General features: G+C 36.0%; 4 protein-coding genes and 1 non-coding gene across 16 annotated transcripts; 2 read left to right on the top strand and 3 right to left on the bottom strand.

The window, feature by feature from the left end:
• Positions 1 to 109: 109 nt before the first annotated feature.
• Clu (clustered mitochondria protein homolog) lies at positions 110 to 13,432 on the bottom strand. 3 transcript variants are annotated; one of them, XM_083094145.1, is made up of 19 exons: positions 12,156 to 12,582; positions 11,381 to 12,005; positions 10,717 to 11,282; positions 6,946 to 7,223; positions 6,240 to 6,662; positions 5,584 to 5,950; positions 5,181 to 5,317; positions 4,723 to 5,003; positions 4,516 to 4,642; positions 4,031 to 4,205; positions 3,717 to 3,919; positions 3,451 to 3,598; positions 3,067 to 3,272; positions 2,758 to 2,964; positions 2,492 to 2,590; positions 1,932 to 2,276; positions 1,388 to 1,660; positions 1,004 to 1,129; positions 110 to 908 (listed from the first exon to the last, which is right to left on the bottom strand). In XM_083094145.1, the coding sequence occupies exons 4-19, from the start codon at positions 7,021 to 7,023 to the stop codon at positions 243 to 245; spliced, it is 3,861 nt and encodes a 1,286-aa protein (XP_082950271.1). In that variant the 5' UTR covers positions 7,024 to 7,223; positions 10,717 to 11,282; positions 11,381 to 12,005; positions 12,156 to 12,582; the 3' UTR covers positions 110 to 242. The 3 variants fall into 3 exon arrangements, with proteins under 3 accessions (XP_082950271.1, XP_082950265.1, XP_082950279.1); XM_083094139.1 differs by lacking the exons at positions 10,717 to 11,282; positions 11,381 to 12,005; positions 12,156 to 12,582 and adding an exon at positions 12,965 to 13,429; XM_083094153.1 differs by lacking the exons at positions 10,717 to 11,282; positions 11,381 to 12,005; positions 12,156 to 12,582 and adding an exon at positions 12,965 to 13,432 and having other exon boundaries at positions 784 to 923.
• Positions 13,433 to 14,025: 593 nt separating this feature from the next.
• Positions 14,026 to 15,498, top strand: Denr (density-regulated protein). The gene is made up of 5 exons (XM_083091812.1): positions 14,026 to 14,455; positions 14,719 to 14,803; positions 14,882 to 15,064; positions 15,144 to 15,283; positions 15,343 to 15,498. Exons 1-5 carry the CDS (start codon positions 14,354 to 14,356, stop codon positions 15,385 to 15,387), a joined length of 555 nt encoding a protein of 184 aa, XP_082947938.1. The 5' UTR covers positions 14,026 to 14,353; the 3' UTR covers positions 15,388 to 15,498.
• Positions 15,396 to 16,640, bottom strand: Crcp (CGRP receptor component). 2 transcript variants are annotated; one of them, XM_083091816.1, is made up of 4 exons: positions 16,468 to 16,640; positions 16,065 to 16,218; positions 15,733 to 16,000; positions 15,396 to 15,608 (listed from the first exon to the last, which is right to left on the bottom strand). In XM_083091816.1, exons 2-4 carry the CDS (start codon positions 16,070 to 16,072, stop codon positions 15,501 to 15,503), a joined length of 384 nt encoding a protein of 127 aa, XP_082947942.1. In that variant the 5' UTR covers positions 16,073 to 16,218; positions 16,468 to 16,640; the 3' UTR covers positions 15,396 to 15,500. The 2 variants fall into 2 exon arrangements, with proteins under 2 accessions (XP_082947942.1, XP_082947943.1); XM_083091817.1 differs by having other exon boundaries at positions 16,065 to 16,211.
• A 123-nt stretch (positions 16,641 to 16,763) lies between these two features.
• Positions 16,764 to 16,835, bottom strand: Trnaw-cca (transfer RNA tryptophan (anticodon CCA)). Its single transcript has one exon. It is a non-coding gene; the product is annotated as a tRNA-Trp (tRNA).
• Positions 16,836 to 16,844: 9 nt separating this feature from the next.
• Glu (structural maintenance of chromosomes 4-like protein gluon) lies at positions 16,845 to 23,969 on the top strand. 9 transcript variants are annotated; one of them, XM_083091803.1, is made up of 10 exons: positions 16,996 to 17,187; positions 17,607 to 17,677; positions 17,734 to 17,962; positions 18,034 to 18,225; positions 18,338 to 18,517; positions 18,654 to 18,946; positions 19,040 to 19,319; positions 19,469 to 20,065; positions 20,352 to 22,699; positions 23,496 to 23,969. In XM_083091803.1, the coding sequence occupies exons 3-10, from the start codon at positions 17,771 to 17,773 to the stop codon at positions 23,635 to 23,637; spliced, it is 4,224 nt and encodes a 1,407-aa protein (XP_082947929.1). In that variant the 5' UTR covers positions 16,996 to 17,187; positions 17,607 to 17,677; positions 17,734 to 17,770; the 3' UTR covers positions 23,638 to 23,969. The 9 variants fall into 9 exon arrangements, with proteins under 9 accessions (XP_082947913.1, XP_082947911.1, XP_082947929.1 ...); XM_083091797.1 differs by lacking the exon at positions 16,996 to 17,187 and adding an exon at positions 17,218 to 17,450; XM_083091787.1 differs by lacking the exons at positions 16,996 to 17,187; positions 17,607 to 17,677 and adding an exon at positions 16,845 to 16,966.
• Positions 23,970 to 25,030: the final 1,061 nt, after the last annotated feature.

The raw sequence follows: 25,030 nt of genomic DNA, 5'->3' as shown, positions 1-25,030 counted from the left end.
TATATATATAAAATACATATTACACATTATATATATATATATATATATATATATATATATATATATATATATATATATATATATATATATATATATATATATATATATATATATATATATATATATATATAATACCATGCACACGACAATTCTCGCGCGAAATAGTTTTCACGAGAAGAGACTAGGGCTCAGAAAAAAAGAAAGGAAAGACTACCGGTATTCGTCGTCAACAAGTGAAGAGCTCAGCTCTCCGCTGCCACGATCGGCTCTAAGGTCGCAGCTTTGCTAGTTTCTAATTTTTTTGTTTCCGCCTTTTGTTCGACTTTCTCGACTTTCTTCTCCTCTGTCGTGGATTCTTTCTTGATCTCCTTGTCATCTTTCTTTGTGTCTTTTTCGATTCTGACAGCCTCACTGCCATCCAACTGCGATTGTTCCTTCTGCCGTTTTTCGATTTCCGCCTTGAAGTTATCGATATCTTGCTGACTAATTTGTACGAAGAGAATACCGTTGATGACATTGAGCATATCTAGTACCGAGCCCATGCTGGGCGGTTGCACCTGAATCGGCGGCAAGCTCACGCCAGACTTGCCCGTGTAGATCTCGTTCATTTTCTTTTGCAACACGACCGCCTGCTGGGTCAAGTGACGCAAACAATCGCTGCTTTCTTTCGTCTTCTCATGCTCTTCGCCCAGCTGTTGTTTGTAGATTGCGTACGTCTCTTTTTCATTATTCAGTGCTGCTCGGAAATCGCCCATACACGACTGCGTACGCGCTACCAGATGATATGATACTGCAACCTTGAGCGAACGCGGACCATGATAACGTAAATTAAGAGCTAATGCATGTTCCAGAAAACGCAGTGACAACTCATATTCGCCGACCGCATGTAAAATCAATGAGATATTGCTCTGAAAATATCAGTGCTTTAAAATTAATTTTATAAAAGTTTATAAAATTTATATATTCTTATTAAAGTGAAAATATCACCAATTTTTAAACTTACATCGAGCAAGGCCACTTCTGGATGATCTTCGCCGCAGACTAATAACGCCAAATAACGTGCTCTGTACAGTAATCTTAATGATACAGATACTTGACCATTGGCAAAAGAGTATAAGGCGAGATGTATCTGTATAAAAAACAAAATATAATAAATTATTAATCATACATTATTATAAAGAATAGTTAAATAACCGTTATATCATTATTTACTTATTAATATTAGTCTTTATAAATTATCTTTTTCTTATATATAATATTTACATAAAATTTTTTATAACATAATGTGCATAAAATACCCAAAGAGAATGATTCCTTTATTTTATGCCATTATCATTTGAATTATAAAATTACATTTGTTTTTTATATAATAATTGATACAACTTACATATTCTGTGATAGTATAAGGATGATCAATGCCATTGACTCTCTCCGACATAAGAACTGCCTTTTGCTGAGTAGCGAGTGCCTCTGCGTGATCGCCCATTATGTAATTCAGTCTCGCCAGCATTCTGAGACACTGTGCGATCTCAGGATGCATCGCGCCATAAACATTATTCAATAAATTCAATGCCTCGCTAATTAATTCATATCCGTCTTTTAAGTATCCTTGCTGAATCTTGCTTTGGCCGGTTGTGTAAAAATTGTACGCATCACTAGCCTGAAAGAAATCGAGTTAAGATGAATTTATTTTATGCAATACCATAATTTTAATTTGAAAATTATTCTTTAATCTCTTTAGAGAGATTCAGCCAAATATTAGTTTGAAATTAGTTTAAATATTATTTTGAAATCAAAAAACTTTTTTTCGAGGATTAATATTTTTTAGCTATGTGAATTATTTCTCCATAAATTGATTACTTTTTCTAAAATTTCAAGTTATTAGGCTACTAATATGTCTCATTTTTATTCACTCAAAATCAGCAACTTACTCTAGGATTGATATGCTTGACGACGGGGAAAATGTTTAGTATATCATCCTCGAAAAACGTCGCCCGATTCTTATTTTCGAAGTTGTACTCGCGCAGCAATATCTGAATTCCGGTCTTGATGCAGAAGCCACGCAGCAGTGAAATCTTTTGCAAATGGAAATGCTCTATCGTGGCGTCCAAAGACTCCGGACTTGGTGTTTCCCAGTCATAATAGGCCTTCAAATCACCTTTAATTTGCTGCCACAATGATTTAGGCGTTAACGATGCCCATTCTACTTCTGATTGTTGCGGTCCGTTATTCCTACCTTTACGTTTATTGCGACGTTTTGCAGTTTTGCTCTGAAGCTGATACAGAAAATTACATTGACTATATACTATTCTAATTCAATAGGAAATGTAATTTTCTCTAGAATAATTATTTCTGTGCTCTTAACTATTTGTCGTAATTAATAAAATTTTGACTCTATCATGTGTAAAATTGTTGTATCGTGAGAGAATTAATTTTAATTAATTAATTATATATAACTAATGAGCGATAACTTAACCGCCATATGACCAACCTCTTCCAGATTTTGTTGCGGGTGTATAATTTGCGCCGAAGACAGCAAACAATTCAAGAAGTGGCTGACGGCTGCGGACAGACCCATCAATTCTGTACCCTGTAAAATGGATACATATACAATTTTACCTTATATTCTACCTATGATACTTATTGACAAAATACTATAATTTTATCTTATTTTTTAATAAGATAGGTAATTTTATATTTGATATAGACAAAATAAAGAATTTTAGATTTGAACAATTTAATGTTGCATACACACACCTGCATATAAGAAGTGAAAATGTGTTTGGCCGATCGAAGAATCAGTTCGGATACAGCGATGCGATTAAGATATTGCAGCTGGGGCACTGCGGCTAACATAGCTGCCAATTTACCGAGGTAACGAACATTGATGCCTCTACCGTGGAGAGCCTCCACCAACGTGCTGCCATCCATCGCAGCTGCTGTGTGGTCTAAGCACTCTCGTATCTAAAGAATAAGAATTTAATTAAGAAAGAAAAATACATTATTATAATATATATCTCGGACTCTAATTGCAGGAATTTAATTATAATTTTACAACGAACTTACGAACGTCGGTAGCTGCACTGTAAGTAAGAAATCCGCGGCGTCTTTTACCAGTTGCTTCTGTTTCTTCAGGTCGACGCCATTGAAATCCGGGTGTTTAACGCCGGGCGAGAACACATCTGGATTGAATCTCACGTCAAATTCGGCGTCTCGTAAACTGCCTACCGCCGCCGCGGCTCTTCGCACTATCTCCTTGGTACTCTCCTCCACTATCATTCAAAGATAAGATTCTTTATAAAACAGTTCTTTCTTTTAAAAAGAATTTCTTTATAATTTATATTATCTTTCGTTTTTTCTCCTAATATTTGCATATTTATTATTAAATAAATAAAAATAAATATTATTGATATTGACACTAAAGACTATTTCGTATGTTTGAATACATACGTTCCTGTTTCTCGCCGCCTGTGATCGAGTCGGTAATGCTCTCCACGATCTTCTTGGCTTCATCAGCTTCTATCAACGATGATGAGGCGCAATCTTCCTTGTTACTATCCACTGCCACAATGGCACTGGAATCCTCCTTTTTATCCTCCTAAAACCAGAATCATTAATTTTCATCATCTTCTACAATCATTATTTCAAATTGTTCACGATATTTTAAATAATAAATATAAAAATGTAAAATATGATAGGGAGAGAAGTCTGTTTACTTTGGTAGTTGTCTCTTTTTCTTTTTGAGATCTTCTAGCTGATGTGAGTTGTTGGAGATGGACAGCTGCGTGTTTGATGAACTGAACGTATCTAGCCTCAACAAACGAATCTATGAGCTCTTGACGTAGACAGGCCAATCTGTGTTTATGCTCTACCGGGAAGCCCAAGGCTCGCGCTTCCTTGCTTAGCTCCACACCTTCCACTGAATAAGAGGAATATTTTTTGAAAAGTGATTATTAATTAAAACATATATATACACATATACACAGTTCCTTTTATAGAACTATCGTAAAATCATTGTTCTTCGACTCACATTTCAAGAAATTCACATCGGGCGGAAAAGTCCTCAACAGATCTAGCACATAATGTCGCGAATCGTTACCAATAATACCCTTGCATTCCACACTGCTGCAAAGTTCGATTTCCTCACCGGCATCATTGATCACTTTATGAGGAAGGATCTTTAGTTGCTGACCAGCTTTATTCAGCTAAACGTGAGCATAAAAAATACTTGAGTGTCAAAGCTACAATGGAATGATAATACATAACAAAACGATTATAACAATAGAAATCGATCAAATTTTTTTAATAAAAAATTAATTAGATTTCTGTGTTATTAAATATAAGATTAAATAAAAATTAGAAAAATTTATTAATGATTCTTTTACAGTTTTTACATTATTAACATAAACAAGACAAGAATCTATTTTTATCTTTATTTCTCTCATTAAAGTATTTATAGGCTTTATATTGATTTACATTATACAGAGATTCTGCTCACATATCCTGTTCGCTTACCAATTCAAGGTATTTAGGATGTGTAAGAACTGTCTTGCCAAAGTCGATCGATCCATAGACTACCGATTGTTCCTGCTCACGTTCCAGTATACCAGGTATGATAGATTGTGCAGTGACGCGATAGCCTCTACGAGACAAAGGTCACGAGATACCCACTATTAACTTAAAGAATCAATAGAAATAACAAATATTATACGAAAAACGTACCTATAATCGATGACAACGGTGCCAAGAGTATAAAGGCCGGGCAAGTCCACGGCTGCATATACCCGGACACCTTGTAGATCGTTGCGGGGCGCGACAAAAGCTGCGGCGTCGCCGCCCAACTCTTTGTAATGATCCCGCACGTCGAAGCCGAGCGAGAAGAAAATGTTATTCCAGATAAACATCTGCATTTTAGCTTCCTCGCCGGGATTAATAGCCATTACATTGCCATCTATCACCGCCATCGCTCCGCGAGTCGCAGCGGCCACAAAATCGCTGTGAACCTAAACGATAAAGATAATTAAGAAAAGGAAAAATTTAATTATAAGAATTATTATTTACCGTTTAAATTATTAAAAATAAAAACTGATTTTGATAAATTATTATTAATGTTATTATTTAAATTTTGTATTATTATACTATTTTGTATAACATTAATATATATGAGAGACACTATCTACCTTGAAAATGGCCCGTTCCCGTAATAATCTTTCAGGAAGGTTTTTACGCGGTAATTCCCTTGTAGTTTGCAGTTCTTCGTTCCAATCGCGAGTTTGCCCCGGGATATGTTCTTCATATCCCAACTTGGAAGAGAAAGCTAGGATAAGTAAAAAACAATTGATTATCTAATTTATTTAATCTGTGGTGTTTTATGTAAATATTTGTATCCATCAACATCTCCAAGTGATTAATAATTTTGTAAGTATATGTGTTTTTTATTTTAAATATGAATATGACCACTCTTATTGAAATTTTTTATAAAACTAGTACTATCTCCACCGAATTCAGGCATATTCTGATTGTGGATCTTTTCTTTTTATTGTTGAAATGAATCTTAGAAAATTTTTTTATTCTAGAACTTACTGTCTTCCGCACGAATGGCGTCGATAGTGTGCTCGATTGGTGGTGCACTCCAAGCGTACAATTGATAAGGCGTCGCCACTCGCTCGAAAGGATGCCTTTGAGTCCTGCGTCGTTGCATAGCGGCGAATCCTCGTTTAAAGGCCGGACTAAGTTGATTGAGCAGCTCGATCAAGCTGTGACATAGGTGACTAGGCGTGGCCGGTTTAGGATTGAACACTTCTTTGGTCGACTGATTGACAAAGAAACCTCTAGCGCATGCAGTCAAATAATACTGTTTATCTTCCAATGTCACTACATGCAAATATATCAGATCGCCATGAAGCTTTCTGTGGCCGGGCGGTGGATTCCATCCTGACGTTGTTAGGACCTAGAAATTCAAAAATTTTAAAAGTTTAGTTTGTTTCTCTCTTTTCTTTCTTCAAATAAAAATATACAATCCAATTTTGAATATTGCAAATATAAGAATTTATCGTTCAATTATCTTTGAACGATTTTTTCTTGGAGCAACATTTTTACACTACTTCAAGTAAGATAAATTAGAATCTGTATGTATCAGAAAAATGCCACTAACTACAATCTAATATAGTCAATTTAGTCCTTCCTTCTTTTAACTCCCAATAATTAGATTATTAAACAACTAATCACTAATTATTAACCTTTAGACACGGCGGGCACTTTTGCTCCTTCATCTGCGGCTGGAGAGGTAACAAGGGCCTGTCCCTACATCCAGGTATGATGTAATCAGGCGGCGTGCAATCGACCGAATCCGCTCGGGTCTTCTTCTTCTCTAAGATATCGCCATTCGTAACGGCATTGAGAAAGGACAGACTGCTGCACTCGACGCCGTTGTATGCATCCGCAGGATCTACGGACTTGAGAAGATCGCGCACGTGTCGTACGTGTATGCGCGCCTCCCGCATCGTGTACGGCTCTTCTACTACTTTGATGATCGAACCGTCCTTCAAGCCCTCGATATTCTTCAGCTCGGCAAAATTGTCCAATGTGTTGCCATCCAGCTGCAGTGAAAAGCATGTGCGGTGACACGTGTCTTCGCGATCCATGAGTAGCTGATGGATTTCCTAAAAAAAAAGAAAGGTATATAATAAATTTGAAGTAAAAAATTGTTTTAAATTCGATGCCAATTAGAGCATAATATTACATTCGATTCAATTACAGTATAAATATAAGATATTATAAAGTATAAAGTTATATTAGTATTTAACTTATTTATTATAAAGTAAAATAATTTATTATAACTTATTTATTATAAAGTAAAATAATTTATTATTAAATAAAATAAAAGATACTCTTCTTCATCAGATATGGACAACAATGTTTCATCATCGAGAGGCGAACAATTACCTGCACAAGTTCCATACTGGAGACTTGTATATCGAAAGGTTCAGAACCCGGGCTAACAATCTTGACGGTAAAGCCCATGTCCTGAATGAAGACGACCTCCTGCTCATTTGCGGGATCTTTCTCCTTATCAGCGACGTCCGTTTCTTTCTCGTTTCCGTCATTATTCTTGTTGTCCTTCTCCTTCTCGCTTTCCTTTGTTGCCTCGACTTCTCCCTTTTCGACAACATTTTCAGCAGTAGAACTCGTGCTTCCACTCTCCTCTGCTTCCTGTTTCACCTCTGAAAATATAATTCATTCTCTATAAGAAACAATTTTGTAAATTATTTTACAAATTTATATATTTTATATAAAAATCCCACAATTAAATTTATTAATATTTATTAATTTATTAATTATATCAATTTACATATGCATAATGTGATTTTATGTAAAGCTTATATCTTTATAGAGTCTAAAAGTTATCAGAAAATTACATGATAATAAAAAAATCGCGTTGAATTCAAATTTTGGCGTTAATTTTCCAATTTCTCCTTAAATCGATTTAAAATATAACATGTATGAATTCGTGAATGAAAACTTTTCTTCAACATATTTCATAATAAGGAATCATACTATGTAAATACAAAAAACGTAGTGTTTAATTGCACGATACCACTGATTATAAATTCAGATTGAGAATAAATTACAGAATAATGCGTAAACTCGTTCTCGCCCTGACACTGAAAGGTAGTTGCGATGCATTCACGAGAAAGATATAAATACATTGTAGTCTCCAAGTGGTCTCGTGTTGTCGGATGCGCTTTCAAATGCACTCTCTCGGCACTCACATTCACCGATGCGTTTACAAAATAAATAGTACGCGACCAAAATGTCGTCCTATTTATGTCGGAACATGTGTTTACTTTATGCATCCATTTTGAAGCAGCAAAAAAGGTGAGAAAGATGGTCATTGCATCATTAAGAACAACAATCATTGAACTCATTCCTTTTTTTATTACTATTTATAGTAGACTACAAAAATATTTAATTTTTTTATCTAGTATTCTTTAATTTAATCCATATTATGGATACTTAGAAGGCTAATTCTTATTTAATTCATTCATATCGATCTAAACGTGATTCTTATAATTATAATAATATATGATTCTTTTATTTTATATGCAATATTTCTCATATTATGTTTATTTCTTATTATATCATTTTTTATTGAACTTAGTAAGCGTATTAATTTCTATTAATTTAAACAATATTAATTTCTTTGTCGATAAAAAATATTTTTATATGTTTATAATAACGAGAAAATATTTCCCTTTTATTCGCCTTTTTTCATGATTATTCCACTGATCGAAATGCTTCCTGTTTAAATTTCAAAAGACGTTCCTAAATTAACGTTCAACTAGCGTGTAACAGAAGGAAAAATTTTATACAAGATATAGATGATTGCAATTAAAATTTTACACAAGTTTAGATAAGCTACATTATACACTATTTTGCAAATATCGTAGACCTGGTATAATTATCGATGATGGGCAATAACTAACGCGACTGATAAGAGAACTGTTTCATAATTCAAGTGTCAAGAATTAGAGTTTGAGATAGAGAAATTTGCTGTGTGAGAGAATAAAAAAAAATTGAAAAATTATATAGTTTAGCGAGTAGTGATCTTCTCTCTCAATAACTCTCTATAACTCTCAATAACTCTATGTGTATAAATAAAATAGATCTACATAAAATATAAATTAAACATATAATTATATTTCTCAAAAACAAAAAACTATATTCGATAATTGGACAATAAAATTTTGGAATTTCAAATACTTGAATACTCGCAAAAAAAATTCCTTTTTCTTTTCACTTTTCTTTCGCTATGTCGTCTATTTCGCTGCCTTATCACTCCGTTATCGGTGTATCCTTCCACTATCACTTTGTGTAGAATTATTGTACTCCTGTTACAATGCGAGTGTGTAATTGGATGTAGATAAGGCATCTTATCACGAAATAATGAGAGAAAAAGGTCTGGTAAATATGGGGAGAAGACCGCGATGTGTGATTACGTGTTACAGTGGAACATGTAGAGTATTATAGAAACATATGTAGAAGAGTGTATGTAAAAAAATAAATTTTGAGATATAATGCTTTATATATATAAATCTTTTTATTTTTATTAAATATATAATATTAAAATTATTAAATATTATTTTTATTAAAATAACATGTAATATTTTATTAAAATATATCTTGTTTTTTTAAATATTTAAATATTTAAATTTATTTTTTAAATATTTATTTTTTAAAATAATTATAATTTTTCTGCAAATAGATAATATTAAGTATAATATCTGCTGAATAAAAGTAAAAAATTATTTTCGCAGAAACTTTTGTAAACCAGCGCGAATGCTTTTTTATTATAGATATCTAAAAAGCGAAATAAGATATTACGCTTATCTATACTACTAGTTATCGTAATACTGAGTCTCGAAACGAAAAGTTATTAAGATAAAAAATGCAATAATCGTAAATAATTTGGCTCGTAATGACAAGTGAAATAATTTAAAAAAATCAATGCTCTATTAGATAAGATCTACCAGGACCGCACAATGTTATTATTATTATTATTATTAATTATCACGAGCGCGATTTTTTATACACCTACCGCTAAAGCGGAGCATGTTGACGAATGGCATCGTCGGTTTCATTTACGCGATAGCGCGAAAACGGGTTTTAACATCATAAAACGTTTACGGTTGAAAGATTGTCAATGCTCGTCGAATCGCTTTTCTTTTCGCTATCAATTTGATTCACGGACCTGAATCGCATCGATGCGGCATCGTATCATTCGTTGACCCCGGCAGGAGTGAGGAAGCGATCGATTATTCGCGTCCTAAACGATATATGATGCGACCTGATAATTTTTATCAATAATTTCTGAATAATTATCTGAATTTATAACAAACATGCAATGTGCTGTGAAAATATCAGTAGACGATACTTTGAAGATTTTTCGATAGACTTGAGGCAAAAATTTGAAAATATAAAAAATATAGTAATCATATATTTATATTAAAAAATAAAATTTAAAAAATTAAATTAAAAAATATATATTTATTTATTCTTAATTTATTCTATATTAAAAATCTTTAATTAAATTATATATATTTATTATATATATTATAGAATGTGTTATTATTTATTATTAAATATATATTTAATATTATATAAATATATGTAAATATTATTTATTATTTATATAAATATATATAAATATTATATATATTCTATTAAATCTCTAATTAAATTATATATATGTATATATAATTGAAGATTTTTTAAAAATATAAGATAAATTAAGAATACATGTATATTTATATTGGATATAATATATAAAACCAAAAATTTATATATAGAAATTTAAAGGCCCTATTTAATTTTACTAAGAAGACGTCCTTCACGAGTTTTGGAACTTTACAGACATATATCTGTTTATAATTCAAATAACTAGGAAAGAATGGATGTGAATATAAAGAGGTCTCGAAGATAGATAGATGAACTACATAGCTATATAGTATTTACAGCTAAATATAGATCGCAAGGGACGGGTTTACCGTACGAGAGTTATGTGGGTTCACGACGACGCATCGGAGACACGTGAGGAGGATCGATTTAAACACGCGAGTTCAAAGGTGAAAGTACGAGCTTAAATCGTATTGTAATTGCATCGGTTTACTCGACTCAATTGACTTAATCGAGGGATGTATGTTTGACGCAGAATACCGTGTAAAACGTTATAATAGCCGGCGCCGATAACCCCCGTTATCAGTAGGTGTTTCTTCAACAATTGCGATTCCGCACCGTAATTGTTCCCTCAATACTGATGAATGAGAATGCGCTCAAACGAAGCTTCTTTCCTCTCTCGTTCTTCTCATTAAACTTGCGGAAATATACGAACGGCTACACAGATCGATCGCTTTTTCGTCTAGTCAAGTTTCTCCAGAACCTTCCAGGTCTTCTGATGCAACTCTTAAAATTTTATAATTTTTTAATAAAATATTTAATTTTCATTAAATGTATAAGATAGAAAGTTTACAAAATTGAGAAGATATATTGGATCTATCTCTAGATATTTAAAGTAATGCAAGCGACAAATTTTCAAGTCGATCGTTAGCAAACACGAGTTTTTCATCTGTTCCATATCTGCTGAGAAAAGACATGTCTTGGCGGAGAGAAAGTCTATCCGCAGGTCTCTTAGCCTTCGAAAATGCACATTCCCGTCAATCAAAGTCAATTCTTAGAAGGGAACCTTTCGTGTGTGTGTCTCATTTGTTTTTTTTTGTAATTTCCTATATTTATACATGGATTAGTTAAGAAGAAGGAAAAAATTGCGATAGAAAAATTCGAGAAAAATAGTCGATTCCAGAGAAAATTCGTTCAAACACACCTTCAAATTCTATTCACGGACATTCGTCCCATTCGTTTCAAAGATCGATCTTACGCTATTGAAATGTATGCATCAGCTGGCTCTCTTGTTAGAGTATCTCTTACTTGCGTCTCGACACGACTATACATTGACGTCACTCGCAAGCAGCGATGTTGCATCATATGTCGTTGTTTATCCTAGAACGTTACATCCCGAAGTATTATGCTGAGATTCTTATCACGAGTCTCGACGACATTAAACTTCACATCGAACTTCACGTCGACATCGTAGACATTCTCGTTTGTTCTAGACATCAATGTTGCGTCATACGATCACTTCTTCGTCCTCGAGATCGAGATTCGTCGTAAATATCCACGTTACACAACGACGGTTTTACATCAACTAAAAAGAAGAGGAAAAAAGCGATCCGAATTGTGTCTCAATCGAGATGCGAGCACAACTGGAAGCGTGTTACGTAAACGCGATTAAAGCACGTGTGCTTGATCTCGTGGAATGCCATGCCTGGATAACTACTGGTCCTTTCCTAAAGGATCAACGAAAGCTCGAAGAATGTTATTGTTCTCATTTAAGCGAATTAAGACTTCAATAATCACTGCAATTAATTACGAAATCCCTGATACTCTCCCTGAAAAAACATTTTTTATCAATATTTCGAAAGTTGTATCGATTAATATAACGATTTATATTACTTATCACTGATTAATTATAGCATCTCTACTTTGTTTAATTTCCTGCCATTTTATTTGTTTAAGTTATCTTGGAAAGTCTTTGATACCTTGGAAGAACGTAACGCGAATCCTTCGCCGAGAGATTTCGATTTTTTAAATATCAATGATATTCGAAGATTTCGAAGGTTCTCCTCACTTGGGTCTTGGTGATTATTTCCTCGACATTGGATACTTTCACGAATTAGCCAGACATGTTTGTCCTTCCATTAGTACCTCCGACTATTTCGAGAAGCATCGAGGAGAATCTTCTCCGACAATTATCTCAGCTTCATCAAAGGAAGAAGCCAAGATCCAGAGACATATATTCCAGGGGGATGAACCGGAAGGACCGGTCGTCGACTCGAGAATCTTACTCGACGAAGTGGAGCGATCGGATCGATCGGTCAAGGAGCAAGGATTACTCCGATCAATTAATCGAGCGGCAACCCCGAGGAGATTCGTCCGTTGGCGCCGCGACGCGTCTTCTGCTAGACCCTTCTCCCTCCCTCTTTTTCCCGCCCCTCCAACGATGGCGACTCACATGACCCCGTGCGCCGAGATTCGCGCAATTCGTCGAGGTTACATAACGCGCTCTATCTCGCCCCCTCCCTCGCCCCCTCGCTCGCTCGATCGAGGCCGGCTTCGCGCTCGAGGGGCACGACGAGAGCGATGAAAACGAGAGAAAATCCCGCCGAGGGACACGGTCGGCGAGATGCGAGACGCGGACGCGACGTCGTCCCCGTCCGGGATTACATAACCAAATGGAAAAAGCGACACGACTCCCTCGCGCGCGACGATTAACCTTAAAGAGCGCCCACGGCCAGCCTCGTGCCAGCTCGTTATCGCGCGCACGAGGAGGCGCGTTATCGCTACTTACCGGTCGTCTTTGCGGCCTCGTGTTTTTGGTCGCCATTCAATAAGGGGATCGTCGAGTTGCCGGGGTCCCGCTCGGACGTGTCGATCTGCGCGCCGACTGCCATTTCCGCGACCATTCAGACGACGAAGATGATGATAACGATGACGACGACGAGGAGGAAGAAAACGACGAGGACGACGATGGGGTGTATATATATATATATATGTATATATATATGTATATGTAACGAGGGTTTTCTGTATCTTCCGATGTCGCTTCTCCAGTCGACGCGAAACTCCCCTTCTTCTTCACCACCGTCTCTTCGTTCTCTCCCTGGCTCTCCCTCGTTGCGATTTATTATATTCGACCACGCGCACGCACACCCTTTTGAATTGTCCGTTCGGTGCCGACCGAGACGGAGAGCGACGACGACGTCCGACTTTTTCACGGGGCGACGCACTACTCGAGCGCGCGCGGTCCCGCGGCCCGCACGTGCGTTTCGAACGGGGTACAAGGCGCGCACGCGATTGGCCCGTCGCGACGAGCCGCGATTGGCCCGTCGCGGCGAGCCGCGATTGGCCCGCCGCGGCCGGTTACCCGCGGGCAGCTCTATGGCTCATTGGATGTTCCGGGCTCGAGCGCGGATTAGTTGTTTTACGTAGAGGGCGAACAATGCGACCGAAATCTGACTCGCTAGAGCGAAGAGAAAGAATGGCTGCGTTCAGCAGAAAAAGCTGCTTTGCAACTGTTGTAAAATTCGTGAACCTGATTGGTGTATGCTCTTAATTTTGACTGAATCTAAGAGCATACATCAATCAGGTTCACGAATTTTACAACAGTTGCAAAGCAGCTTTTTCTGCTGAACGCAGCCAATATGGCGTAACCAATGAGAATTGAGATTTGTTTTATGCTAACAAATTATAAGAAAATAATTATAATTAGTAATTGATTGTAATAATAAGTAATTATAATTCAATTCCCTTCAATTACGGATTCTTTTCTGTCTCTGTCTTTCGCCAATTTCTTGGATATATAATATTCGCCTCGCTTCAAATGTTAAATGTAAAAAATAATAAAAAGCGCGAACAAAATGGACAGATCTCTCCAAATGACAAATATGATCTAATTATCTTTCAAAGATATTATGGATCAATAAAACAAGGGGAGATCGAAAAATCACTACTCGTGTTACCAAGCCTCAGAAATCACTCTCAAAGTTGCTATCTTCTCGGCGATTCCTAACCTAAGAGCGCGCGCGGTGCGATTTATTCGACGATAGTTGACGGCGGGTTGCGGAAATCAAAGCGTCGTTTTTCCAGAGACACTCGGCGAGATAAAAGGGAAGACTTCAATAGCGGTCCTTGAAGAAATCGTCCTGACTTGATCGTCATCTGAGATTAGACGTCAAGAATGTCAGTAGAAAAACAGCCGGATTTTCGATTAGGATCCGACCCTAGTGTTACTTATCCTATTCAGGTTCAATATTGCGGAAATTGTTCGCTACCTATCGAGGTAAATTACGAGCAATTTTTAATATTAATTAGTGTATATAATAATTAAATGAAGATATAGAAATGGATACTTTAGTTAATAATTAAAATTCATTATAATTGAATTTTGCTTTAGAACTCCTATTACAGCAAAAATTATGAAGAATTATTTAAATTTTTAAATTTGAAATTTTATTTTCCACGGCACATATATATTGTACAAAAGAAATGAAATTCATATTGAAAACCTTAAAGTTTAACATTAGTTGAATTATTGATTTACAGTATTGCGAATACTATCCTGAGTATGACAAGTGTAAGCAATGGCTGGAAAGGAATCTGCCTACTGAATTTGAAAGAATTAAATTAGGTAATTTTAGAGAATTAGAAAATCTTAGAATCTTAGAACAGCCTTGTGCTTCTAACTGAAGGATTGTGCTTTAATCAGCTACAGAAGATGGTTCTGCGGAAGCTGGCGGAGGAGAAGATGAGAAGAAGCGGCAGAAGCGAGGTGGTAAGGGTATGTTGAAAACCAAGAAGAAGGAAGACATACCACGGTTAATAACAGTTTCTAGAGCACCTAGAGGAAAGAAGAAATCTGTCACAGTTGTAACTGGCCTTAGCACTTTTGGTAATACGATCAATTGATTAACTATAAATCAAAATGAATTAATATAATGCTTATAATGAAAAATATTTTTATTTTACAGATATAGATTTAAAGGTAGCAGCAAAGTTCTTTGGCAGTAAATTTGCTTGTGGATCCAGTGTGACTGGGGATGATGAAATTGTCATACAGGGTGATGTTAAGGATGATCTCTTTGAAGTCATACCGGAAAAATGGCCACAAGTAAGTTATAAGAGAAAAGAAAAAGATATATTAAATGCAAAAATTCTGTTTTTTTTTAGATTGATGAAGATTCTATAGACGATCTTGGGGATCAAAAGAGATAAGGCAGATATTATGCATGCACAATTGTATTTAATATACTATTTCCAGTCATGTTTTATTATAAAATAAAATGTACATATAAAATATATTTAAATAAGTTATGTGAAGATGTAGATTAAGTCTCTTCTTCTTTATATTCGTAATCTCCTCGTACATTCGCGACTATCTGCAGCACAGTTTCCAATTCCTCCTCTGATAAACGCTCCTCACTTTCTTCTATCAACTATATTCAAAGATATAAAATGATTAGTAATTTCAAAATATTTAATTGTTAATCAAACCGATAGATTAAAAACTTTTCTGGTGCTTAAAAAGAAAAAATAAATAAATAAAAGAGGATATCATACCAATTGTATTTCAATTGGTCTAGTAGGGCAGAGATTCAAAAGAGCAAGCTTTTCAGCTTTAGTTAATTTGATGGGCTCCATTGCTTTCAAAAACTCTCTAATTTTCTCTGGATTCTGTGTCTTACACGGCATAGTCTCCAAATATTTGATTGTTTGATAAGTGATGGTTGCTAATTGGTTCGGCTTTTGCTTTTTATAGGATTTTGTATTTCGCAAAATATCCAGAACCTCATAATTACTTAAAAGAGTATTCCAATTTCCTTTTATACTAAAAAATGTAAAGATTATTTTTATTGAAACGACAGATTTAATGAATTTTATTAACAACTTACACTTTCATGTTGTATGTTTAGATGAATTTTAATGCTATAATTTTTTATGATAGATTATGTAGCGATGTTTTGTATCAATTTCCAAATTATGATTAATAGGTTAATTATTTTTGAAGTGTCCAAAGTATTGACTGAATCCAATACAACCTGAAATCTTAATGGATAGAAATTAATTAAGAATGTCAAAGAATTAAAAGAACCTTACTAGATTTGAATATATATATACAAGACGTTCAAAAAGATGTCTAAATAATCTAAGATGTCAAAATGAATAAATAAAAATAAATAATTAATAATAAATAATTGAGTATTTTTAAACTGTTAAAATTTTCTGTTTTAACCTATTTGACTTGCTTAATATATTGTATCAAAGATTACATTTTTTATTTCAATTTTTTAATACCTGAATACTTTGTATATATTGAAGATATTATGGCTATATGATATTACATTATTTCGTTCAAAGTGAAAATCCAAGAAAGAAGAATTTAAAGAATGAGCACAAGAAACACGCTAATCTCCTATCTTTCGTGTTCACATCTATTCATTCAAGTGCAGAAAGTGCACGAGACGGACCTCAAAAAATAAATTCATAATATTTGATATTGAAAAATTAATTTTCTATTACAAAAGTAACAGCAAATAATTACAGCATTAAATAAAATTGAAAAAAAAAAGTAAAAAAAAAAAGAAAGAAACTGACCCCGACGTGATTTGAACACGCAACCTTCTGATCTGGAGTCAGACGCGCTACCGTTGCGCCACGGAGTCATACGACTTTGACAGTCCAATTGCGTTCACTTCAGTCGTAGTACAATTCAGATTAGACAAGCTTCGTCTCCAATAAGGAAATACGAGACAAGAAAATGCGAAAATAGGAAATAATAGAGCGAGAATATGAGGTAACATTTGTCGATATTTTCAAAAGTCAAATGGAGAAGTTCTTCATGAGTTCTTCTGAAAGATATCATAGAAAAACTATCTTGTTACAAACTTTTATGTCCGTAATATCCAATATTCATTTTACCGCCATTTTGTATGTTCAATTCGCATTCAACGTTTTCTAAGCTCGATATTTGAATTATTTTATATCGCCCTGGAAGGACCGAGAAATTTTCAAAAGGTAACAATTCTATAGCGATAAAAGCTCGAAATGCAACAATTCGATCTTCCGAATGATTTCAAATTATCGCGCAATTCGTGATTATTGCCGGTTATTAATGCGGATGAAATTCGTTATTCGGGCGGGATTTTGAATTCGCTTCGGCTCGACATAAATGGCGGAGATTGGAAAATATCGAAAGACAGTGTGATTAATTTTTATTGCGTGTGTATATTTGATAACAGATACTCTCTTCATTCGGAATTATTACAGTGATATATTAGGTATGAGAATTTTATTGATACAATAAAGCGTAATAATAATAATAATATTTATATCCATCGTGTATAACCTTATACCACTGTTTTTTGTCGTTTACCGCGAAAGATCGCGTGTGAATATGTGAATACTCAGTATGTTTGTATATCTCTACGTTTAAGTTTACGTCAACTCGACCCAATGAAAGGATATTGATGATATGATGATTCTTGCTCATAATATTATTGGCAAGGTAACCTCGAATCGTAAAGTGAGAGTTATTGGCTAAACTTATTTCATAATGAATAGTGACTCTCAGAAGAGAATAAATACTCCTAGTGATGACATGGAGGTCGACGAACAAAACGCCGAATACGAAGAGGGTGGCTTGAGAGTCGATGACGAGATATACATCCCACCGCCACTGAGAGCCTTCAGTGAGGCTGATACGACTGGTCCAAGACTTATGATTACTAAGATCATCAATGAGAATTTCAAAAGCTACGCTGGCACAATTACCATTGGTCCCTTCCACAAAGTAAATTTTAATATAATGTATTTATATCTGGTTATATTAAATGTGATGTTTAAGCTAATTTTCTTCTACAGAGTTTCTCGGCAATAGTTGGTCCCAATGGTAGCGGCAAGAGTAATGTAATAGATTCTATGTTGTTTGTGTTTGGTTATCGTGCTAGCAAGATTAGATCGAAAAAGATCTCTGTCTTAATACACAATTCCAGCAAGCATTCGAATCTGAATAGCTGCACTGTCTCTGTACACTTTCAGAGAATCATCGATAAAGTAAGATATAATTTTGTTTCGAAATAAGTTGTAAAAGTATATACATAACATATAATGTTATCGATAAAGTATAAAATTATTTTCATTAATTCATATTTAAATTATTTTCAAGGATCTCGAAGGAGACTACGAAGTCGTCCCAAATAGTGAGTTTGTCATATCTAGGACTGTGTTTAAAGATAGTTCATCATATTATGAGCTTGATAAGAAGAAAGTGCAATTTAAGGAAATTGCCAAGGTTCTCCGGTTTCATGGAGTCGACTTGGATCACAATCGGTTTTTAATATTACAAGTAAAATAAAATCGTATACATATTCTTTTTGTTTATTAAATTTCTACTCACTAATTATGTATTTATAATTAATATAACATTAATTATAGATTATATATTTTATACTAGTAAAAAATGTAAAAAATATTTTGTATAGGGTGAAGTAGAACAGATTGCAATGATGAAACCCAAGGGAGAAAATGAAAATGATATCGGAATGTTGGAATTTCTGGAAGACATTATTGGCACATCTCGTTATAAGGAACCTCTGACAAAGTTAGCAGACAAAGTTGAAATGTTAACAGAGCGTAGGGTAGAGAAGTTACATCGTCTCAGAGTTGTCCAGAAGGAAAAGGAGAGTTTGGAGGAGCCTATGCAAGAAGCAGTGCAATACCTAAAGACAGAGAACACAATAATCAGATTACAACATCAACTTTATCATTGTAAGAGGTGAGAATATGAAAGTAAAGCTTTATATTTTACTATCAGAAATCTTTGGAATATTATGACAGTTTAGATGAAAGTTGCAAATATTTTTTTCAGATCCGAAGCAATAAAGGAACTTGCGGAGCATGTGGCGAAAAACGATACTCTAGACAAGGAACAAACCGCGTTGATGGATGAGATGAAGACTGTTCGTGAGCAGAAAGAGGAAAAGACTACAATTATTAAGAAGAAAAGTAAGAAATGGGGTACTTTACAGCAACAGAAGGATGAGGCTACGGCAAAGTTCGACAAATTACGCAAGCAGGATGAGTCGTTACACGCCGAACTAGTCGAAACGAATAAACGGAGGAAAGCTAACACAGCATCTATCAAGACGGTAATTTTTCATATTATCTCTCTCTATTGAAATGAAAAATTACGTTGAATTTATAATTTATAAATTACAAATAAATATTTTATAAGGTTATATATATTTTTTTGTTTATATTAAATTATATATTTGATAATTGGTATGATGGTGAATAGGAAGAAAACAAGATGGAAGAACTGCTGAACGTACCGGAAAAGAATACAAAAGATATCGAAGAATGCGAGAAGTTGATTGAAACACACACGATCAATAAAGAAAAAGAAGAGACCGCGTTAACGACTTTGATGGCGAGTCTACGAACACAAACGGAGCCGTTGTTGAATGAACGATCCAATTTGGAAAAGGAACTTATATCTCTTAGGAAAAACGTGGATCAAGCGAAAGCGGCATATGATATTGCACAGTCCGAGCTAGAGCTTTATACATCGGTGGAGAAGGTTGAAAAAGAAAAGCTAGAAAATCTCCGAGAAGCTGTAGAGAAAACAACAAGCACTCTTAAGGAACGACAGAAGCAGCTGGCGTTATTCGAGCGAAAAATTCCGCCAACCGAAAGTAGCTTGAAACAGGCACAAGATGAATTGAATGAGGCAAAAAGATGCGAAATCGAAAAAACCGCTCAGCTAAAGAAGCTGAGAATCACTTTCGAGGAACAGCGCTCTGCTATGCAAGCCAGCACATCGCGGAACCGTATCCTGGATGCATTAATGAGAGAGAAGCGAGAGGGACGGATGCCTGGAATATTCGGGAGACTGGTAAATATCATAGAAGCCTTTCCAACCTTTCGTGACATAATGAAATCTAATTGATTATCTAGATAAAATCGCCTTTTAATTAAATATAGTTTAAATTTTATTTGTTTCCAAATCTCAGATTGTATAATGTAGATATAATTCAGTGTATTTTTTACTATAATTAGATATAAAATGTTTCGATTTCGCGAATAATATATTGCAAGATTAATTATATAATATCATACTTTATTGCATCTTTTTACTTACTCTTCAAAGTATGTTTTTACTAAAATTTTCCTCTATATAGGGCGATTTGGGTGCTATTGACGGCAAATATGATGTTGCTATATCGACAGCATGCGGTCCGCTGGACAACATCGTTGTAGATACGTTGGCCACGGCGCAAGAATGTATTAGATATCTGCGGCAACATAATATAGGACGCGCAACATTTATACCATTGGAAAAACAACAGCGATTCCTGTCCAAGTGTCACAGTAAAATCCAAACGCCAGAAAATGTGCATCGATTGTTCGATCTAATAAAGGTAGAAGATGAACGGGTGCTGCCGGCGTTCTACTACGCTTTACACGATACTCTGGTGACGCAGGATTTGGATCAAGCGACGCGTATTGCCTATGGTAGGATACGTTATCGCGTGGTAACGTTGAAAGGCGAGCTAATCGAATTATCTGGTACAATGAGTGGCGGCGGACGTACAGTATTGCGAGGTCGAATGGGCCAAAAGGTGGTGAGGAGCGAGCCGTCGAATGCCGATGTCGAGAAATTGCAGTCACAATTAGATATCATATTCGAAGAGTGCAATAATCTGAGGGCAAAGCAGCAACCACTGGAGCAGCAAATTCATGTGTTAACGACTGCCCTGCAAGACATGAAAATCGACAGGCAAAAATTCAGCATCGAGGTACAGACGTTAAAAGAACAGGAACCATCGTTGCAAGCGCAGCTTAAAGCACAGGAAAAGAAAGTCGCCAATTCGATATCGGATCCAAAGAAGGTTGCTCAACTGCAACAAGCGTTAGACGCGGCAAAGTTGCACTTCGACGAGGTTGAAGAGAATTCCGCTTCGGTAGAAAGAGAGGTAGAGTGTATCAATAGCAAAATAGATGATATCTCTGGCAATCGGGTACGGAATCAGCAGAAGAAAATCGCGCAATTAACTAAATCGATAGACAAGGCCAAGGCGGAGGTATGCCGTCTGCAAGTGGCCATCAAGACTGCTGAAAGGAACGTCAAGAAGACGGAGAAATACATTGAAACACTGGAGAGCGACGTACACGCTTGCGAGGAAAGATTAAGAAACATTCAGAAAGAGCAATCTGAACTCGAGGAACATGCCAAGGTAATTATTGATGAATTGAAGGAGCTCAATGAGGCATTGACAGAACGAGATGACGCTTTATCGTCCTTAAGAGACGAGTTGAACGAGTTGCAGGCGCGCGAAGACAAGATGAAAGCGGTGAAGATCGACTTGGATCAAAAATTACATGAGAGCAGAAAATTACTGAAGGAACTTCAACAAGTAATTCCCGAATATAATCGAAAGATAGCGGATTTAAAATTACGAACGATTCCCTGTGAGACTTTGGAGCCGCTTAAAGACTTGACGGAGGAAGAGATCGACCAATTGGATGCAAAAATGGTGGCACAGAATCTACAAAAGGTTAAGAAGAGACTACCCGAGCAGATACCTAATATGCAAATCATTGCGGATTATCAGGAAAAGGACGCATTGTACATACGTCGCGCTGCCGATTTGGAGGAAATGACGTTGATGCGCAATAAGATGCGCGATATCTATGAAACCGCTCGGCGACGTAGAATTCAAGAATTCCAGGATGGTTTTAGCCTGATTACCATGAAATTAAAAGAAATGTATCAGATGATCACATTGGGCGGCGATGCGGAATTGGAGCTAGTGGACTCGTTGGATCCATTTAGCGAGGGTATCGCATTCAGTGTGCGTCCACCGAAGAAATCGTGGAAGAGCATCAGCAATCTCAGCGGCGGTGAGAAAACCTTGAGTTCACTGGCGCTAGTTTTCGCCCTTCATCACTATAAACCTACGCCGCTATACTTTATGGATGAGATTGATGCGGCGCTCGACTTCAAAAATGTCTCAATCGTCGGTAACTACATCAAAGAGCGCACGAAGAACGCGCAATTCATCGTCATCTCACTACGCTCAAACATGTTTGAATTGGCCGATTATCTAGTGGGTATCTATAAAACATATAACTGTTCCAAAAGTGTGACTCTCAATTTGGGCCGTTACTATGAAAACAACGGCGTCTTACCGCCCACGCAACTCACTTCCAAGAGCTACGCGACGCAAGCTTCGCAGAGAACGCAAGCACTCTTAACGCAACGCGTCCAAGCTGGTTCACGCAAGGAGAACACTGCACCTGTATTGAATAACAATAATGCGAAAGAAACACAGTCAAGCGAGGAGAAGGTGCTGTCTGCGAAAGATAACACGAAGGAAGTGGTGCAAAATGGAGAAAAGACGCCACAAAAGACGAAGAACAATAAAGCGAAAGAAACATCGTTAAACGCAGAAAAGTCGCCAGCTATGAAGAGCAATAACGCAAATAAGACGCAACAAAAGGAACAACCGGAAGTCGATCAATTGAGGTAAATATTGAGAGGTCGAATTTGAGAAATTGAACGAGATTGAGAGATTAAATGTTTCTTAAAATTTATAACAATTGCCATATTATATTCTGGAAAACGAAAAATTACATAATATATTTTTCTTATATTATATGTAGAAATTAATTGACTTCATGATTATATTATATTTTCGATTATTGGTAACACAAATATGTCAAAAATTTCCTTCATAGTTATAGTACTTTCCATATTATAGTATGTACATTTTAGTAAATTAGTAATTAGTGACGATCGTTATATCTTTTATTAATATGATAAATTAATCGAGTTAATAAAATAAAAAATATATTTTTTACAATAAAACGCGAGATTATATATGAATTATATCGAATTATATATGAATTGTATTGGACTTGTCACACACATTATAAACAATTTCTCTTATTTGATTTCACTTTATTTCACTACATGATATTACTGTACAATTATTTAACTATATTTTATATAATAGATACGAATCTTTTAGGATAGAAATTGTAATTAAAATAACATTGCACGTTAAAATTAAGATATTTTAAAATAGATAATAAAATAAATTTTAAAACATTCTATACACACTATACAATATTAACACATAGTGATTAAAAATAAAAATATTAGATTTTTAGGATTTGTCTAGAGTCAAAAAATACAAATGTTTATTCAATTATATGAAATATTAAAATTTCATATAGCAATGAAAGACTAAAGCGGTTTAATTATTTACTTATGTATTTTGCAATTGAAATTTACTGGATGTTAATTGTTTGTATTGCAGTCTTCCAGATTTAGAAGTGTGTATGATACCACAACAAACACCAGCTCGGCGCTCCAGTAGGCTTGCAAGGAAAAGCGAGGAGATACAAGGAAGAACAAGTATTAACAAAGAACCAATCAATAAGAGGCGAAAATTGAAGTGACTGAACAATTTTGCAAATGACTTCGCCGTCCCCAAGAAGATTAAATTTTATTTATAAAATTATACGTGCGATCGTGTCGCAGAGAGTTATGCGTCTACTCCCTATGCCAATGAATCTGGATTCAAATCCAGCTAAACATTGAATCTATTCGATTGCCAACTCTCGAAAGGCAATAATGGCAATCTACTGAGAGTATTTTGTTAAGAAAGATGGCCACCTTTTAATCTCTAAGTCGTTCGGAAACAGCATTAAAGTATAAGCCCAATATGTCTGCAGAAAATAATAAAAAGTCTTTGTAATAATGAATTATGGATGGACGTGTTCTGAAAATATAAATTTAGTATTATAAAAAGAAGAGATAATGCATGTATGCAAACAGTCGGATGAGGTTCAATGTATTGAGGAAATTAGTTTCAATTCTCTTAAATATATTGTATAACGACAACATATTTAAAAGAATTAAAATTACTTTTCGACCTCGAGTGTCACGCGACTGTATGCACGCACAAATCTTTTTATAATCATATTAAATTTATATTTTCAGAACACATAGCATTTTATAAATTAATGATAAAATTAAAACAAACGTTACATACATTAAATAAAATAATCAAGATTTAATAATTATAGTAAGTAGTGAGTCTAGGCCGGTTCTAACCCAGGGGCTCCGAGGGGGGGTGAGGGGCGAGGGGGAACCGGCGGGGGGGGTGACGTCACGGGGATGATGTCACGTGGGGGGGGGTGACGTCGTGCGGGGATGATGACGTCATGCGGGAGATGATGACGTCACGCGGGGATGATGACGTCACGTGCGGGGGGATGATGACATCACGTGCGGAGGATGATGACGTCACGTGCGGGGAGTGACGTCACGCGCGGGTAAGGGGGAGGTCCGCGGTGCGACCGGTGGACGAGGGGGTCCGCGCGGGGAAGGGGGGGATCCGCGGCGCGAGCGATGGACGAGGGGGTCCGCGCGGGAAGGGGGGATCCGCGGCGTGAGCGATGGACGAGGGGATTCGTGCGGGAAGGGGGGATCCACGGCGTGAGCGATGGACGAGGGGGTCCGCGCGGGTAGAGGGGATCCGCGGCGCGACCGATGGACGAGGGGGTCCGCGCGGGAAGGGGGCATCCGCGGCGGGCTCGCGATGTGTCCACGTGTGAGAAGGACGGTGCACTGATTTGAAAAGGATAGCGTAAAGTGTGTGAAGAGGATAGTGCGACAAGGATGGCATCAAGTGTGACAAGGACGACATCAACATACGACAAGGATGACGTCAACGTGGAACAAGGACGACGCATTGTAAGATGCTGCATAGGTGGGAGAAGGACGACGCAAAGGTAAGTGAGTGATAGCGATGAGCATATGAATGAGAGAGAACGATAATATCGCGAA

This window comes from Camponotus vicinus, unplaced genomic scaffold, assembly GCF_025532165.1.
Source record: "Camponotus vicinus isolate PSW18456_S1 unplaced genomic scaffold, iyCamVici1.0 SCAF_1, whole genome shotgun sequence".
Classification (NCBI taxonomy): Eukaryota; Metazoa; Arthropoda; class Insecta; order Hymenoptera; family Formicidae; genus Camponotus; species Camponotus vicinus.
This window is presented reverse-complemented; position numbering and strand designations above follow the sequence as displayed.